Source organism: Megalops cyprinoides, chromosome 8 (genome assembly GCF_013368585.1).
Source record: "Megalops cyprinoides isolate fMegCyp1 chromosome 8, fMegCyp1.pri, whole genome shotgun sequence".
Taxonomy (NCBI): Eukaryota; Metazoa; Chordata; class Actinopteri; order Elopiformes; family Megalopidae; genus Megalops; species Megalops cyprinoides.
This window is the reverse complement of record NC_050590.1, coordinates 29,899,816-29,919,108: the sequence shown is the minus strand read 5'-3', so window position 1 is coordinate 29,919,108 and position 19,293 is coordinate 29,899,816. Positions and strand designations below refer to the sequence as shown.

The window sequence follows — 19,293 nt, the reverse complement described above, 5'->3', positions numbered from 1 at the left end:
CAGGTCCAGCTGCATGATCTTCGCAGAGCTAGCATCATCTCGCGCTGTAAACAGGGCATTTTGTCTGTACTCGGCTCTCATGTAAACACACCTGCTGTTTGAGAATGGCAAGCATTATCAGTGCATTCTCACTCACTTCTACAAGCTGTCTCCCATCACAGAGCAACCGTGCAGTAGCTACAGTGTATGTCTTCATTTTTAACACTTTTGTACTGACTGATTTGATCTGTTTGTCATTGGATTGTAACTTCTCATTTTCCATTCTGTGTCGTTGTATGCATTATAGACATGCAATACTCTTCTGGAGTGCTCTGTGCACTGTGACATTTTTGTTAGTTAAAAAAGACATTTGTAAGCGATGGAGAAATGATTGTTTTTTGGATGCTTTAGTACTTTGCCTAAGGAAGGATTATTGCCTGTCTTATTGTCTGAAAGGATCAAAGCTCTTACTGAATCATTAAATTCACACCCCACTTTGAGTGCTTTGGCTGCACTTTTCAGCCCATTGTTTAGCATTGGTGTCTTGGCAGCAGAGTGATTAGCATGCTTTATTTTGGCACTGTCAGGAGAGGCATAAACAAGCATGACCTGGGCACTTCACATTGAGACCTGGGTCACAGAGCAGGACGCAGGGCGACTGTGGGTCTTAAGTGAAACGACTTAAAGTCACTGATGAGTCACGCTGCTCATAACTGCCAGGAATCATCCCCCTGAGCTCCATATGTGGCATTTAATGGCCATTGGGTGGCCATTGGGGGGGGGGGGGGGGGGGGGGGGCTAGAGATCCCTCTCTCTTCCCTTTTGAGTTTAATCCCTGCAATCTCTCTTTTTCTCTCCCCCACCTCCCCCCCCCCCCCCCCCCCAGGCCCGCTGGTTCTGGGAGGCCTATTTCCGCTCCATGAAGGCCATCGGCTTGACCACGCTGCAGATCATCAATGACCGCATCTACCCCTATGCTGCCCGCACGTACGAGCAGTGGAACAACCCACCTGTGGTGGTGAGTAACAGCAGTTTGGTGCAGTCCTGAGGAGCGGGGCATGTAACCAAAAGATTATCGGTTCAATTCCCAGCTGGGCCACTATTGTTGTACCCTTTGGCAAGGCGCTTACTCTTAATTGCCTTAGTAAACATCCAGCTGTATAAATGGATGACATGTCAAAAGCCATGTGCCTGAAGCCATGAATCTCTGAACTATGGGATTCTGTAGCTGGCTGTGATGAGTAGTACTGGCTTAGTTGAGCCTTTCCAGTGCTGTGCTGATCTTAACCAGCACTGTGCTGAGAGCCCTGGTCCAGGGCCGTTCTGACTGTGAATCTGTGAGGCATTCCACACAGTAATGTTACGCGGCCACTCTCCGCTCTGTCATTTTTCAGCACCCCACTTTGAAACTATGAGAGTCAGCCTGGATGTCTGCTCAAGTACAGTTGTGTGTGTATCTGTGTGTGCGTATTCTGTTGATGGGTGGACAGGCTTTATGTGTGTGTGTATGTCTATGGGTGTTCACTCTGTTGCTGTTGAGACAGGTTCTGTGTGTGTGCATGCATGTATGCGTGTGTGTACGTATATATACTCTATGTACTGGGAGGACAGGCTCAGTATGACTTTGTGCGTTTGTCTGTGTATGCATGCGTGTGAGCATGTCTGCGCATATTTTTAACTAGGATCACAGGGTCTGTCTGTGTGTGGGCGAGCGTGTGTGCGTGCGCGTGTGTGGGCGTGCGTGTGTGTGTGTGCGTGTGTGTGTATATATGTACTCTTGCTGGGAGGACAGCTCCAGTTGTGTGTCAGTACAGTGAAGATGGTCACTCTGTTCCACCACTGTGGCACCACAGCCCTCCCAGCTTAGCTCAGACATAGTGACTGATGCTGCCAGTCTCCCAGAACTATTTGAAAGCAGAGAACCCGCACTGCTCCTCCACACAGCAGTACTGCTGTCAGTCAGCATAATGCCGCGGGAAATATGAGTAGCTTGCTTTAATGATTACCAATTACCTTGGATGTTGATTTGCTCTGCTGTCAGAACCCGCCTATCCTTTTTACCAGCAACATCAGTGAGAGCCCTAAAGCGCACGCGGGCCCACAAGCGGTTAATGGTTCTGTGTTCCTGCCCTTTGACCGTTCCAACATGAGAGGAGGGATGAAATACTTTCTCAACATATTCAGTGGAAACACGTCAAGCAGAATTGGACTGGAGTGCTGAATAAATCAAGGCTTTTTTTTCCTTCTTATTCCCTGTATCCACTGGGAGAGTAATTGAAAGCACATTGCAGGGCTGGGAGCACTGCAGATAGACCGCTGTGCTGCAAGGGGGCTTCGCCCAGTCCACGCCAGACAAGTCACTTACATGATCATGTGCATGGGGGCAGCCCTCTACTCCTTTTTAAAAGGACCCCTCCTGGTTTATGGGATCCAGGGTCACCTCGAGGTGGAGTCATTATCCTGTTTAGGGGGGAAGAGGGCAGAGGTTGGTGCACTTCCCCTCTGAGTTCTGGCAGCCTCTGGATGCACAGGAAGTGCTGGTCCTGAAGTCCTCCCCATCTAGCCTTGTATATGGTACAGTGGTAGCTGGCCAGCAACTGCTCCAATCAACGGTTGAGCTTGGAGTGTCTGCCCAATTTAGTGGATGAAGAGTCCAAGAGCTTGCCTAGTAGTCACCTTTTTGCTGTATTTATTGGAGCACATGGGGAAACAATTTAATTAGTGGTTGTAACAGAAACGTTTTAATGTGAACACTGCCTGTTTCTGACAGAATCTCTGGAGAATTTCCACTGCACATCCATGACTGTGGAAATACCATGGTATAATACAAGTCTTATCTGTGACCACTCATGTTATGTCTGAAGGGGCTTTTATGTGAACTCCATCTTGGCTCAGACCCAAAACTATTGCTCTGTGATCCTGGCTGCAGGATGTGCTAAAGCCAAGGTACTGCTCCGTACCTCACTGCCAGGTCTCCCTCACGGCCAGGGCAACACCTGGTCCAAGCAATCAAACCAGTCATTGTGCCCTGCAAGCATCCTTATGATTGTGTTATCTTGTAATAGATTACAGTTATGCTCATAGCCACATTGACTTGTATTTAAAACAAATAAATGTGACTTGCCATAAAATACTGCAGGTTGAACCTAAATACAAATGTTTTTCTTCAGGTCCTCCTTTATCATTATCTAGCTTTTCAGGTATGCATCTGGTGCACATTGAGCTTGTGAGGTTTTCTGTCAGCCCACAGTGGTGCAGCGGTTCAACAGGACTGGCCCTCTGTCTCCCTCTGTTTCCAATAGCTCTATTACGCTTGTGTTTCGATCTTAACACTTCAGCGTTGCCCAGCTTTAAGTAATGACTTCCTCTCTGTTTGCTGTTTGTCAGTTTCGGACATCTCAAAGAAGTTTCCACTCGCTAGTAAAGTTTGTTTTATTAGTGGGACCATTTGAATGATGGTGAGTGTCAGATGGTTGTCTCTGTAGTGACAGACCGTAGGCGGACGCAGTGAGGCTGCTGGTAGACCGCTTGGGTGTGTTTGGTGGGCGTTGGATGCAGCTGGGCCATAGGAGGAGTGCCTGGAAAGCCTGCAGATTTACAGAAGCTACATGCTTCTGCTGTGGGCCTTTCTCTCTGGTAAGCTGGTGTGTTAGGGGTGTCAACATACATATCACAGTAGCACAGTAAATCCTATCCTTGTCACTATCAGTCTCTCCATTCGGACCTCTGGCACTGTGGAGTCCCAGCCATTGGAAGTTTTCACAGCGTCTTGCATTTGTGCTAGGGAGGTACATATGTGATGTGAAGTTTGCTCATTTCAGTGTTGCATTCCAACTTCAATGCTTTATGTGATTGCAGTTTCAGATGCACCACCAGGTCACACAACAATGAAAGGAGCTCTACCTCAAGGCCAGGACTGGGGGTCCTGCTGCTCTAAGCCTATGTTCACCCTTCAAAACAATACATGGTGATAATGCAGTCATGGACAAATAAACCTGTTTGCCTGACTGTGCCAAGGGGTCCTTCACTCTCACAATTTTTGCAGTCTATTAGTACCCTTTTTGCTCATGCTTCGTCTTGTCTCATTGAGTTCACAGTCAGCTGTTTAAAACAAGCCAGGGAGGGGAGCCAAGCCCTGTGTTGGCAGGAGATGGCCACCACACCAGCGCGCTCCCAGAACCCCCCTCTCTACCCTGGCCCTGCCAGAGCCCATCTGCTCCTGCTCTGTGCTCTCACCAGCTCTGTAATGAAACTCCACTCTCTACAAGCACTCCCAGAGCAGCACTTAACACCACGTACAAACATGCACATCACCTGTCACCCCTGTTGATTTTCCTCAGTCATTATGTCTCTCAGCCTGTATTTGAGTGAGGTTTACCCCTTTGTCACATGCACATGTACAACTCCTTCTGGTTCTGCTTGTTTAAAACCCCACAAACTTGTTGCTCTTTTATGGTCCCTGTGGAAATATTAATTAAATGGATGGGTTTTCTCCCTGGTGTGTGCCTGATTTGATAGCAGAGATCACTTGGTCTGTCCCAGTCTAAGGTGGGTTGGTCAGTTTGAGCAGTCCGATTGTGGAGGAACGCAGCATTTAGCCGTCTAATCAATTTCAGATATAAAAATGTCACATCACAATGGTTACAGTGGAACAAAGCCAGCTGACTCTTTAAAGAGCAGTTCAAATCAAAGAGTTATTTCATTTAGTCATGTGAAATAAATCTTTAAATATACATACACCCAGATATTTCATTCCTTAGGCACTTCTCTCTCCTACAAAAGTTGCCTGCTGGGCCAAGACCCAGATATGATGGATGTCCACTGAGGTCAGCGCTATTGTTTTATGGGTCGGTGCTTAGAGTTTACAATGTGAATACTGCGTTGGGGAGAGGTCCCCTGTGCTCACAGAGTGGAGGAGCTGTGGGCGTGGTGCAGCTGTCACTATGGCGGCACAGGTTTGGCCCAGGTCTCATTGTCTGTTGTACAGGCTCTTACTCCTCTTTCCATTTTGTAACAACACTTGAATGCAGTAATACTTATGCACTGCATACACTGACAAAGTGTACCTATTATTCATGCTGAATAATGATCAATAGTGTTAGATAATACAAAATAAATATGTTTGGATAAAAACATGAAAAGATCATGATCATTACTGAAAGGAACAAAACCAAATAATAATAGTGTTACTTACAACAACGGTGATAAACATAGTTCATAAATTATACATTATATATAAATTGGTACATAAATTATTCTTTCTCTCACTATCTTTTCCCCTCTCTCCCATTTTCTTTTTTGCTTGCTTGCTTTCTCTCACATGCTCTCTGTCTGTCTCTCTGATTACAGGGAGGAAATGCTTGGCTTTTATCTGGCCATGGAGGCTGTTGCTCACTGAGATTTATGGCTCTTTAAATGTAACCTCAGTCTGGGGGAGAGGGGTTTAAGCAAATGGTTTGGCAGGCTGAAAGGTCACAGTGCTGTCCTCAAGCTGTTTGGTAATGAGGATTGTTTTCCACTGATTTAAAGAGTGTGTGTGTGTGTGTGTGTGCGTGTGTGTGTGTGTGTGTGTGTGTGTGTGTGTGTGTGTGTGCGTACGTGTACTTTTGTGCATTTAAATGAAGATTCCTCCTTTCCTGTCTCAAATACGGAAATAACAAGCACTGAATATGGGAGATTGTTGCTGTTCCTATCATATGGAATACAAATCGTGGAAGGTACATGCATGTGGCAGAGAGATGGACACAAGGTGATATCCTTAGAAGTAGATGCAACTGTGTGTTCATGATCTGGTCTCCTCTCTCCCTGTAGAAGTGGTCGAGTGTGAACAGCCCCCTCTTCCTGCCGCTAATACCCCCACGCTCCCCAGGCTTCACGGCTGTGGTCCTGACCTATGACCGCGTTGAGAGCCTCTTCCGTGTCATCACTGAGATCTCCAAAGTGCCCAGCTTGGCCAAGCTGCTGGTGGTGTGGAACAACCAGAACAAGAGCCCGCCAGAAGGTGAGCTGCCCCACCCTGGGAGGGTGGAGCCCCAGTTCTGGGGGACAGCTAGCCTCTAGTGGCAGTAGCAAATATGAGTCAAAATTCTAATCCAGTACTGTAGGACTCATGAAAGGCCAAGCTCCTATAAGCTCCTAATAGCTCTAAACCACTAGCACTTGTGGAACTGGGTTGGGAAACTAAACAACTTTAAGTAAAGCAATCTAAATTATTCAATTTGATGTCTGGCTGGATCAAAAAACTAGATGTTGGCAGCCCTCCAGTACCATGGTTGTGTCATCCTGCTATAAGTGCAACTTCTTTGGCTTCAAATGCAACTTCTTTGCCTTCAGTTTTACATGAAGATATTCAGAATGTGTGTAAGAAGCTAAAATTAACTGACCTTTGGAATATCTGTACTTAGTATCAGTCTCTTAATGTCAACCTGTGTTTTTTCTGGATTTTGAGCTTTGTGAAAATTGACACAATTGCAGCTGAACCCATTGCCAACTGACTTCAGGTAAGGAATGAGCCATCAGGAGCTGAGGAACATCCTGAGCACATTTATTGGTGTGTGAATGGTCTGAAACATAAAGCTATGTGAAATGGCTGTGATGCATCAGCTATACATATCAGCAGTTTTCAACAGTCCTGCTGGCCCAGCAGTTCATGTGAATTTAGAGTATATTGTGCAAACATGCAGTACTGTGCCTCTTCCCCAAGTGTATAGCCAGTGGTTTTATTATAATGCAAAAGTTAATATTCTTTATAATACCTTTTGTTTGTCTGCCTCATTAGTAATTTATGCCCCATTAGAAATGTGTCAAGGTAAAGCAGTATTAGTGGTTGTTTACTGCACCCCCTAGCCCTAACGAAGGCACTTAACAAGATGATTAAGTATGCGCTTGTTTATGGAGCCCCTTGATGGACAGCTTGGGTGTATGGCGGGGAGAAAGCAGAGCAAGGAATTGGGTATATCCCTTACATATTTTTTTTTAAGAGAGGCAGTAATGCGTGGGAACACTTTGAAGTGGCCCTAATGGCCCACCGTTGCCTTTGATTAGAGACGTCGATGGAGCCAGGCCAGAGCCGTGTGACCTATTAGCATTAACGAAGGCTGTTGACGGGTCAGCCTGCATTTATGGGAGGAGATCAGTCACACTGCTCTGCCGCTCATAAGGAGGGATTTCCTCCACCTCCTTGCCCCTGAATCTATTTGTACCAGGATATGCAAGCTGCTCCAGTCCAACTTGTTCGTCAGTTTAATGAGCAGGAGGAATTAGTATCCTTTTTTTACTTTCCCTCATCTTACGGACAGATTCTGTTGGATGTGTCCTTTGAAAAAATCTGACACCACAGCGATGTGGTGGTTGATGTGAGGATGTGCACAGAGGTAGACACCACACCACTCAGCTCCTCCAGCTCAAACTGTGACCGGCATGCCCCACCCCACTGGTGTCAGCTGGTCCAGGAGATGAAAGCGCTGCTTTCCCCCAGGGCTCGTAAACGCTGCTTCTCTCTGGCTCAATATTCTGGCCATCCCTTCCACCCGCCAAGATCCCTCCCCTCCTCCTTTATCCCCTAACAGAGGATCCAAGGTCCTGCCACGGTGATGTAATCATGGAGAGGGGGCAGATGATTTCTTTAGGGGAGAGGATTTCGTTTTTAATTTCAGAGCCCCTTTCATCTGGGGGAACAGAGGGCTTCCGGCAGCTGGCAAACTCTTTGTCTTGTTTTGCTTTGTTTTTCCTGTGTGTATTTTTTCAGACTCTACAGGGATGGCACAGGCTAAAGCTGAGAGTCTCACAGCGCAATCAGGGACGAGCTAATAACCACTCAGAGGAGTTTTGCCTTTGCAGCGATCCATTAGGTTTCCTTTGGGGAAAAAAAGAAGAATGGAAGAGGCATAGATTCAATCTTAAACACGGGTTCTTGGATTCAGTATGCAGCATTTCTCCTTCATTTTAGTGATTGCATTTTAGCTGATGCGGTTTTTTATGTGTCAAAAAAGTAACTTGCTTGAAGTCTTTATTCATAGTTAAGCACAAAGTAAAAAAAACTATTGTTACCATTTTCCCACAAAAGATTCATCTGGAAGATTTCAACCTCCCTCACAAAAGCTGTCAGGTCCCTATGGAGGGTTTATTGGGTGACAAGCGCTCTGCCATCTGTCTTTTTCGTGCTATGGACTATTCCCAAACTGTTGCACAACTTCAAAAACAAAAAAGTTGTTTCTGTGCCCTTGGAGGAATGCTGGAGTGGTCTGATTTCCTTATGCTCAGTGAGGGTTACTCAGAGACAATCAGCATTGGTGTTTACTGGCTGTGTCTGCCTTTCCCATATGGTGCACTATAGCTGAGGGCATGGTAGTCACGTTAAGACAAAGCAGGAAGGTCAACACTACTCAAACCCTGCTCTTCAACTTCTAAGATGGAGCTCATAAATGCTGACTAACCTGATCATCCCTTTCTTCTCCTCTTTCTGTCTCTCTCTGTCTCTCTCCTTCTGTTTATTAGAGTCACTGTGGCCCAAGATTGCTGTACCACTCAAGGTCGTGCGGACCAAGGAGAACAAGCTGAGCAACCGCTTCTTCCCCTACGATGAGATCGAGACAGAGGCTGTGCTGGCCATCGATGACGACATCATCATGCTGACCTCTGACGAGCTTCAGTTTGGATATGAGGTGAGTGTGCTGACCGCCACCACCCCTTAAGCCGATAAATGAAAGACACTGATAAAACCTTAATCTTAAAATAACAGAATGGGGGTAAAAACAGATCGCAGATCTGGTTGCTTTTGTTTTGACTGGAGCCAGCTGGGCCCTCTGGAGCATGGTCCTTTTGTTTGCCATCATTGCTCAGTGATGTCATAGCCACTTCCTGGTTCCTGGAAGAGTCTCTGACTGTCTCCTGGAAGTGCAGGCAATATGAGGAAAGAATCTGTCTTGACAGAATGGGTTACCAGGGTGACCTCATCATTCTTTTGTAAAAGTAACATGAGACGCCCCCCCCCCCCGGGGAGTGGTTACATGAAAGAGTGTAAGACTGTCTTTGGAGATTTGGCGGGCTGTCCATCATGCCACTCTGTAGGCACGGTGACATGCCAGACTGAGGCTGTCCACAGCTGCCCTTCACCTGTAGCCATTTAAGACCGATCGAGGCAATTGGAAAAAATTTACATTTACATTTATTCATTTAGGAGATGCTTTTATCCAAAGGGACATACAAAAGTGCATATAGTGAGCAAACAACAGGCACAAGGGCAAGATGTGTACAGGTCATACAGTGCAGACAGTGCTGAAGCTGAGCACAAAGTCAGTGTAGTGAGACAGAACTAATCTGATGTAACGTTACATATATCAAATACAGTCACTGGGACAATAAAGTGCTGCTGTACTACTTAGGCAAAAACGTGCTACAAATATAACGTAAGAGATAAAGCTACAAGTACGAGCCAAGAATCTTAGATTTACAAGATCAAATGGCAAGGGTGTCAGTCCAGGTAGAGTCTGAAGAGGCGTGTCTTCAGCCCATGTCTGAAGGGTTGGAGTGAAGGAGTTGTTCTCAGGTGGGTGAGGAGTTATTCCATCACTGGGGAGCAATGATGGAAAGCGACGTTGAGGGGAGTGTGGGCCTTTCGTTCCGTTGGTGGGAAGAGCGAGGCGTCCAGATGTAGCAGAGCAAAGTTGTCGAGCAGGTGCATAGGGTAGGATGAGGTCATAAGAACATAAGAACATACTATGACGAGAACAGGCCATTCGGTCCAACTCCAGGTCCTGGAGGTAGGTCAGGGCATTCTTTTTTGCAGCAGAAAAGGTGAGGGTCAAGGTTTTGAAGCAGATCCTAACGGCGACCGGGAGCCAGTGGAGGGAACTCAGTAAAGGGGCAATGCAGGAGAACTTTCGGAGGTTGTAGATCAGAATAGCAGCTGCGTTTTGGATGACCTGCAGTGGTTGAATGGTGCAGGCTGGAAAGCTTGCAAGGAAGGCATTGCAATAGTCCAGGCAGGAGAGCACAGTGGCCTGGACAAGCAGCTGAGTGGAGTAGGTGGTCAGAAAAGGGCGAATCCTCCTGATGTTGAAGAGAAGGAATCGACAGGAGCATGTTGTCTGTAAGATGTAGTCGTTGAAGTCCAGCCTGTTGTCGAGGGTGACACCCAGGCTCTTCACAGATGTGGAGGAAGTTACTGTGGTGCCATCAACAGTAACTGAGAGCTCTTGAAGAGGAAGGAGCTTGGCTGGGATGATCGGTCTTGTCGAGGTTTAGCTTTAGGTGGTTGGAGGCCATCCATTTGGAGATGTCAGCCAGGCATGCAGAGATCTTTCCATTGACCTGGGGGACGGAAGGAGGAAAAGAGAAGATTAGTTGAGTGTCATCGGTCCCTCATTTAGGGTATTGATGTGAGATGGGGCAGTGTGGGGCAGGGGAAGGAGCACAGGGCACTTGGGAGCGCCTGAGCCTGGAGTCTGGGCATAGGGCTCAGCATAATACACATTACATCCAGTGAAAATGCGGCTTCACTGTTTTATCTGTATTCTCAGTATATGTCAAGCTCTGGTTTGCCTGAAGAATACCCAGCTGGTTGAAATGCACAAAAACTAATAGCAAGAGTTAACACATAAGAGATCTGGGTAATTGACTGTTTTGTTGCTGTGTGTCTCTTTGTGCACTTGAGCAAACTTCTGGTACAGAGAAGCACAAAAACAGCTGATGTAATAAACACATTACAACAATGTTGTGCTCTGCCATTTTCCATGGACCAGCTGAAATCCACATATTAATTCTTATTTTTATTTGCACCGTTACTGCCTTCATTAGATTTGTCATGATATTTTGCCATTTTAGCCACTGCATTCCTTAAGGTCATTGTGGAATCCCCTGATGATATCCATTAGTACCCCTTGTTCTCTGGTCTGATTGCCTGTGCACTTACTTCTCTATGCCCAGGTGTGGCGGGAGTTTCCAGACAGGCTGGTGGGATACCCGGGCCGGCTGCACCTGTGGGACCATGAGATGGGCAAGTGGAAGTATGAGTCAGAGTGGACCAACGAGGTGTCCATGGTGCTGACTGGGGCAGCCTTCTATCACAAGGTGGGGGCCGGAAGGCTCTGCATGTGAGATAGATGGGGAGGGGCTGTCAGCACAACTGACTCGTCTCTGCTCTACTGCCCTACAGGGCAGGGTTATTAAGAGGCAGGGTTAGAGGTGCAGGCAGGTTATTTAGGACCCCCCCCCCCTTCTCTCCTCCATCTCAAACACCTCAGTGATGTCAAACTGTTGTGAAAGAAAAACGTTTAGTTTGAAGACATTCTTCAGTTTGGAAATACCTTCACTTATATTAGATAACAGTTGAAATTGAAGTGTCAGCCTTAGTTGTGTCACTTGTGTTCACTAAGACTGCCTGTTTCTTCAGGCAGATGAATAGGAAGCAATGATGGCTCTAGAATACTGCGTTGCTCATGATTGATAACAGCCTTCGTTTTCCTCTCTGCCCTCTCTTCAGTACTTCAACTACCTGTACACGTATAAGATGCCAGGAGACATCAAGAATTGGGTGGATGCCCACATGAACTGCGAGGACATCGCCATGAACTTCCTGGTGGCCAACATCACTGGCAAGGCTCCCATAAAGGTAACATCCTGATTTCAAGTAAGGGAGTATCATGAGTCACACACTGTATTGCAGAAGAGAATGTTTCTGGCTGCAGAGACTGAAATATGGATTCCCTGCCTGAGACCTGTGTAACTGATCATAGGTACATGCTCATTCTGCATCGCTACTTGTGGGTAAATTTGGAAGCTTATAACTAAATTATGCAACAGTTTACCGTAATACTGTAATACTCAGCTCTGTTAACCCAGAGTATCAAAACATTTCCTGTGCCATGCTGGAAGAGGTGCCACCAGAGGACAATTCCTCCCTGAGGGGTGGTGGGGACTGCTGTCCGTTAAAGACTACAGACTGTGCATCTGGCACAAATCCCCTTCCTCAGATCATTCCCCACCCTGAGGGACTCCCCCATATCCAGATCCTACCTCCAGTCCTTATCTGTGTTTGAGTGATGCCCTGCCTAATAAACCGTGTTCACCTGGGCTGGCCTGTGCATGCTCTTCTTTGTGGTTAAACCAACACCTGTCCCCTCTCCCCCCCTTGTCACTCACACCTCCCCTTGCACCTCTCTGATCCGTCAGTGTGGCGTGGTGTTCTGCAGCAGAAGAGAGAGATGTTTATACGCTGCAGGCCAGCTGAGTTACGAGCCCTGTCAGCGGCTCTTCCCCTCCTTCCCTCCTACACGCAGCCACAGGGCTGCCTCCACTGCCCTTATCTCATTAATAACAGTGTTTATCAAAGGAGAGTTGTGCACCATCCTTATTAAGTAGGCCTTGCGTGGAATAAATCTAAATGGCTGAAGAGCAGCATTGTCATACTGCCAGCACTTGATGTCTTTGGTGGCAGCAGTTGTGGTTTTGTGAGTGATCCAAACTCTTGAGTTTTTATGCTTTTGTGTACAGATGAGAGATTGGCTTCAGGGGGAGGGAGAAATATACAGTGTCATGATTGTTGTCCTGGTTGTGTTCAGGTGACCCCCCGGAAGAAGTTCAAGTGCCCAGAGTGCACAGCTATCGATGGGTTGTCCCTGGATCAGACACACATGGTGGAGAGGTAGGTGCTCAGGGTGGGGAGCTCCAGGATGGTTCTCTCTCACTGTTTCACTGAATTGGGGCATTCTATCACTGAGCTACCATCAGGAACATTCAAACCCACAGGGCTTGCCAAGTAGCCCAGCTGGGACAGAACTCAGAGTTTGAGCACTTCAAAAACCTGCACTCTATCTCCATCAGTGCATTGGGCTAGCCATCCTGCCTGGGAAAGAATGACAGGCTTGGTCTCCAGGCAGGGGAAAACAAAACAGACATGGTAAGGAACAGATGCAAAAATAGCAAGTCCTGGAAAAGCAGGGGCATGGTTTTGGGAAGATGAAAGGATCCCTGCTTGTTGCACGCACCCAAAATGGATGAGCAGCAGCCCTGTGCCCGTGGTACTGAGTGATCCTTGGTGGTGAGGTCCTTAGCACTCAGGGGGCAGAAACGGGACGTATGGAGGATCCCTGCGGCTCCCGAGGCGTCTCACACTCTTGCAGTGTTTTCTGCTGTAAAAGCTGGGTGCAGAGTCATGCGGGAACGCCAGGAATCTGGGACCAGCCAGCCTTTCCTCTCCTTTTCACATGGGAAGAGTCCCTTTTCCTCTCATAGCACCAAGCCAACGATGTCTCATGCTGTTTCCATAAAAGCACATTTCATCTGCAATGGCCTGATCCTGATGTCATTGAACACAAGCCCGGTATAAATAGGCAGCATTACCAGCCCCATTGATCAGATCTGAACCATTCCATTACTGCACTCATGATGCTGCTCCTGGATAAAATTGACATCACAGTTCCAGTCGAGTAACAGAGTGCCTGATTCTATTTTGCAAGTTTAACTGTGTAAGCCAAAAAAGATAATTTGTTACTAAAAATGTTCATGCATATTACCATAAACTGCAGTTTAGTCTTTGAAATATCTCACCGATGCAGACAGTCGTATGTACAGTTATATGTATGTGCACACAGTCCCTACAAGAGAGAAAGACGGGGTGCATCCAGAGCCAATCCTGGATTTTAAATACAGTGCATTTGTTCATTAATCTGAGGTGATTTACTGTGCCATACCCCTTGTTGCAGTTAAGAGTCCTGATCCATCTGATTCATAATACAGAGTTGTAGGACACATAAACCTGTTTCTGACTGTAAGCAACCATACATGTGTAGTGCAGATGAACCTCTTGTTGTTTATGTTTACTGGGGCGTCTGCTTCCACTGAACCTGTGCACCTGTGACTGAGCTGGGTGTGTCTACCTGTAACACTATGTTTAATGCACATGCTGGGCATATCTTCCTGCATGTCCACATGTGTGGTCTGTGCTGTGTATTTATCCCTGTGCTGGGTGTGTGTGTGTGCGCAAGTATTAAAGTGAGAGTCTTACTCTTCTCTTCTCTCCCTGTCCAGGTCGGAGTGTATTAACAAGTTTGCCTCTGTGTTCGGAACCATGCCCCTGAAGGTGGTAGAGCATCGGGCTGACCCTGTCCTGTACAAGGACGACTTCCCTGAAAAGCTCAAAAGCTTCCCCAACATTGGGAGCCTCTGAGCAGAGCGGGGAGGTGGGGCATACCACCCCAACCCCTCATAGACCCTCACACTTTTCCAGACTTTTGTTTAAGATGTGAAGAACCCTGCCATTCCAGAAGCTTTCTCTTTCATTTTCCATTTCCTTTAGTCCCTCGCTCTCAAAGGGGCCCTGGGCTGACAGACCCACCCACTGTGGGGGGGGGGTTGTACATATTCATTCTTTTTTTGCTTTTGCTAAGGAAACCGGATTAAGAATCTGGTCTGATCACTGGTTTTCTGTCAGAACCGATCTTATCAGCCAGACAGCAGCCAGATTGTGGGAGGCGGAAACCATGTGGCGTCATCAAGGTACCCAAACTTGAACTGCAGGATTCATTAGTATCGTGCCAGTGTTGGAGCTCTGCATCCCATGGATTTCTGTAGCCCAGGGTGACACCTGCCTGTACTGGGGTCAGTCAGCCTCTCAGAATTGTGGCCATCTCAAACAAGAGTGGACTACAACAAATACATTGGGAGGCACAATACAAAACAGTGCAGCACATGACAGCATCTACAGCCTGTTCAGTGTAAGCCTGTTCTTTGTAAGAAGACGCACTATGTTAGTAATGAATTACTGTATGGCATTCTTGCAAGATCACACTTAAAGAACAAGTTTTTGAATAGGGTGGTGGATTATCCTGATGCTGGAAAGAAGCGTGGGGATAAAGGTGATGGTCTTCATATGGATTACTTTGCACAAGATGACAGTGACAGACAAAAAACCATCAACGTACTGTTTCTTTCAGCATTTGTACATAGTGGACAGGTGTTAGGTGTGGTGCTGTATCTTCATAAATTTGCTTAAAGCCATTTTGTGGTTACTGCGAAACAAAAATGAACTCAGCTTTTTTCCTGCATTTTAATTTTTATTGTTTTTCCCCCAGCAATGGTGCAACCCAATCCAGAAAAATGGAAACAGAACTGTCCTAAATGTGTGTTTGGTCTCAAAAGGCTGCTTAAATAGATGTGAAAGGGCAGAAGTGAAACTAAAAGAAGTGGTTTATGCTGCAAGTGTTGGAAAAAAACAGTAATTCCATGCAGGGGATAAGCATAGGAACATGAGGTCAAAATCATTCTAACATGGTTTGAACAGTGTGAATTCCTGTTGTTAACACCAGTTTTTTTGTTCAACAGGACAGATCAGGGAATTGTTTGTTGTCTGACCTCTTTGATACAGGAAGTTGCCTAAGCTTGCTTATATTGACACAGAGGAATCAGTTAAAACTACTGTACTGTGTTGCTGTACATGTTAGCATGCACTACATGGTTGTTTGTAACGAGATTGTCTGACTAATCAGCCACTTCAAGAATTCTGGAAAAGCATATCATAGCCAACCGCAGAACAGTTCTCCTGGACATTGTCTTTAAAGTTCAAAACAGATTCTCTTTGCCATTTGAGTTTTTCTTCCCTCTGTTTAATACATCAGTGTGAACTGTGGGCTTCCATGCAGATTATGAGTGAATGCAAAAATGAAGTGTTTCCAACAGACATTTCACATGTATTAACTTTTGTTTTATTTAATGTTATTTTAAGATGTCTGTTTTTTCCTGTTATAATCTGTTTTGCCAGTAATTCAATGTCAGACTATTTTTTCCAAGAATATGTTAAAATGACTTGTGTGCATAAGAAAAGAAATTGTTGTGTAAATATATATGGTCTGATTACATTGTGAACGTTGCAAGTCACAGACTCACAAACATTTGATTTGTGCTCACCAGAAGAGCACAGTACAAAAACCACCAATCTGATAAATGAGCACAGAGAATAATTATTTGAGAACAAGAGTGTCTGAGACAGGAAAGATGAATGCATGTGTCCCCAAGGAGTGAACTTGTGTTGAAAAATGGGGTATCCTTCTTCTGCCAACTCCTCCCTTCCCCTCCCCCTAAAGAAAAATAAAATCCAGTCAGGAGGTGTCAGCAACAGGTTCTATATTGGAAACGTCTCGGAATGACCAATGGCAATGTGTCAGCCAGGGTGCGTGCTGCTCTCAGGTTCATGTAGAGCCTGTTGCTCAACAAGAGTTTCTGAGAGAATGATGGCCTCTGTGGCTGCACAAGGTCATATGCAGAACAATGTACGTACGCACATGCACGCGGGTGTTGTAAGTGGTCCAGTTCAGACACACACGGCTGCAGGGTGGTGCTGGGCTTTTTAACATTGGAGCCTTGAGCCACAAGCTATATTTTTTGTAAATATTACCATTGTGTTCAAGTCAGGATCGTGTGATGGTGGCAAGACAGGACTCAAGGATATTGATCTTGACATGGTATGAAAGCAGCAGTGGAGATTACTTAAACTGCATTTGCAGTGGGCAATGGTTTGAGGCCTACAGAGAGAGATCCAGCTCCACCCTGCTGCCATGGTTGTTCCTGGCTGTTCTCGGCACTGCTGTTCAGCATCGACTGTCACCTGTTGTTAATATTCGCTCTGTAATCCACCCTGCACAATGTCAGCAGTTCAAAAGGGCGCTGTTAGTATTTTTGTCGACTTCAATTAGCTTGAGATTCTCAGAGGCTTTCCGATCTTGTTTCAAGCGCCCCTCTCTCCTGAAGCAAACAGAGATTTGGGGGATTCGAGTCTGTCCATGAAGACCTCAACCCGCAATGAACTGAAACCGGAACATAGTTTGTGTTTTTTCCCAATTTTTATTATTACCAGTACATTTTGAAATCACTTGCGAAAAAACAACAACTATCAAATACAATAACCATCAGGGTAACCGCTGTCACCCTCCCCTCCCTACACCCCACCCCACCCCACCCCATCCAGAACATCTAGCAATAACTCCTAAGATCAGATCTTTACCATAGCCGGAGGATGCGTGTGAAGCCACATTGCAGGAGTTCATGGGAGCTTTGTTTTCTAATGCCTTAACAGGAATTTATGAGAACGCCCATAGCTTTGCAGTGTATTTTACAAACCAAACTCCCTTAAAAATAGTCCCATGCAAGATCAGCGGGAGCCGATCCCAGCGAAATGTCACTCCCACACAAAATCAGTGGGAATTGTTAACCCGCTGTGGTCACCTTACATAAATACCCTCCTCTTCCTCCACATTGTGTTTCCCTGTGCTCTTGTAGGGAGATAGCGAGGGGAGCAGGCAAGGGGATACAGTCATTTCTGCTGTGGAATGAGGACTGGAACAAGGAGTTTGGTACACGTATTCTCAAGGGTTTAGAAGGAAAAAATACTGCACTGTGACTTCACTCAGCGATTATGTACTTTGTTTTGCCATTTATATAACGACTTTGTCTTCCAGGTTGTTTCCATGGCAATCTGGAAGGAACAGACCCCTGGGAAAATAGGTTGTGGGGAGATATGACACTCTCAGAACCACAGTTATTAAAACTCAACTCAATGCCTGAAATCAGTATTTTTAATGCATTGTCCAGGTTTGCATCTTACCAGTACTGTAACATTTAAGGTAATCTGTGTGATAAGCTCTTTTATTGAAAATAACTCTTGTTGAAAGTAACTTCACTTTAGTCTGTTTGACAAAGATCTGCTCTCAAAGCAAGTAAAATGACAGTTTCTAAAACATGTAAGTGCAATAACTTATTGCTCACACAAAATAATATACCAGAACACAACAAGGTTAAAAGTATAACAATATTTTAAAAGCAGTACAATATAGCTTAAAGCCACAGATCTTCTTGAACTTACATGTACACATTTTAAAACCAAGTTTTAAGCCATTAAGCCTGGGTAAAAATTCAACAAGAAGAACACACACACAAAATAACCTTAAATTTCTTACAAGGATATAATACTTTACAACAAATTAGTTAGATTTTCAAGGATCTTTGTTTAACACTGGAAATCAATAAATTTACAGGAGAAGGAAATTAATATTACCCACACGCACTCAAACACACAAAAGAGGCATTATATTATTAATCTTGGCCCCCCTTTTCTCTGCTTCAGTAGTCTTAGAATTGGAGGGGACAGCAGAGGATGTGTTTACTGGGAGACCAAGGGTGAGTTCAATAAGCAATTTAAGTATCGCTATGCAACAGTGCTCATGGGAAGTGTAGTCCATAATTGGACAATATAAGCTACTTTTCTAGTAGTGGTGGACTTTGCTTTCCACACAGCTATGGAACAATGTGTAATTTGCCTATTGAGCTCCCCCAGTATAGATGAGGATGCTATGATTGATATCCATAGCACTGAGGTTCAAGACATAGTGACCCTTGGAGGGCAGAAGAAGACCCACCTGTTAAGTTGTTTGTGTTTCCAACACCCCCTTCTTGATCATACAAATAAATAGATTGGGTTGGGTGGGTTTTTAGCTTTGGGAGGGTAGAGCAGATGTACACTATATACATTTAGTTCATATTGTGCTGTTTGCTGCAGTGCATTTCTGTGACTTAAAGTAAATGTCTGTGTTTATGTATGCATATTTGTGTATATATGTCTAAAAGGGTTGAGATGATGTATCATTATGTTGCAGATATGGTCTGTGAGATTGAGCCATTCAAGCCAAACTGTTTGTGTCTTAATATTCTGTATCAACTTTTCAGCTGGAAATAAACTGGCTGATTTATGAAAAACATAAATTGACAAACTTCCTGTACAAAGAAAATCAAAATGGTAAAAAAATCTGTGAAGGGGCAACCTGAGCCCCCATACTGCGTCTGAGCCCACAGGGCTCTCCAGCCAAAGGTGGGGCAGCGGCCTGGGGACTGCCACGGGACTGTCTTTAGGCCATTCCTGTGCTGTCACAGAATCCACAGGTGGCTCAGTGTTAATTAAAAACCCTGGCTCAATGCACGGTTATGTGCTGGAGACATGGGGCTGCCCAATGAGAGCGTGTTTGCGCCGCGGTGCAGCATTGGGGCTTTGAAAAAGGAGCCGTGACAGCTGACGGGAAGCATGCACAAGGCATGTTTGTTTTGCATTTACCCCCACACACAGCTGCACGGCCCGTCTTTCTCCTGGGGACACCGGGGTGCTGCGATCGTGCTGGTGTGCAAGGAGCTGAGAGGACAGTAGGGGCCACTTTCCAAACATGGGGAAGCACGTTTTGGTCCAGCAGGAGGGCTGCTGGATGTGGGCACTCTGTCATTCGCCAAGCCTGGTGCTCTTGTGCCACAGTGGCTCCTCTCGAGAGAGAAAGCTTC

General features: G+C 45.7%; 1 protein-coding gene across 1 annotated transcript in view; it reads left to right on the top strand.

Annotated features, from left to right (window-relative positions):
• LOC118782157 (exostosin-2) overlaps nt 1-14,313 on the top strand; it is a 30,467-nt gene extending 16,154 nt beyond the window's left edge. The window contains exons 9-15 of the mRNA XM_036535440.1: nt 866-997; nt 5,791-5,980; nt 8,476-8,642; nt 10,906-11,049; nt 11,462-11,590; nt 12,540-12,622; nt 14,008-14,313. Of these exons, the coding sequence (XP_036391333.1) occupies nt 866-997; nt 5,791-5,980; nt 8,476-8,642; nt 10,906-11,049; nt 11,462-11,590; nt 12,540-12,622; nt 14,008-14,146 (984 nt within the window). The 3' untranslated portion in view covers nt 14,147-14,313. The remainder of the gene's footprint in view (nt 1-865; nt 998-5,790; nt 5,981-8,475; nt 8,643-10,905; nt 11,050-11,461; nt 11,591-12,539; nt 12,623-14,007) is intronic.
• Nucleotides 14,314-19,293: the final 4,980 nt, after the last annotated feature.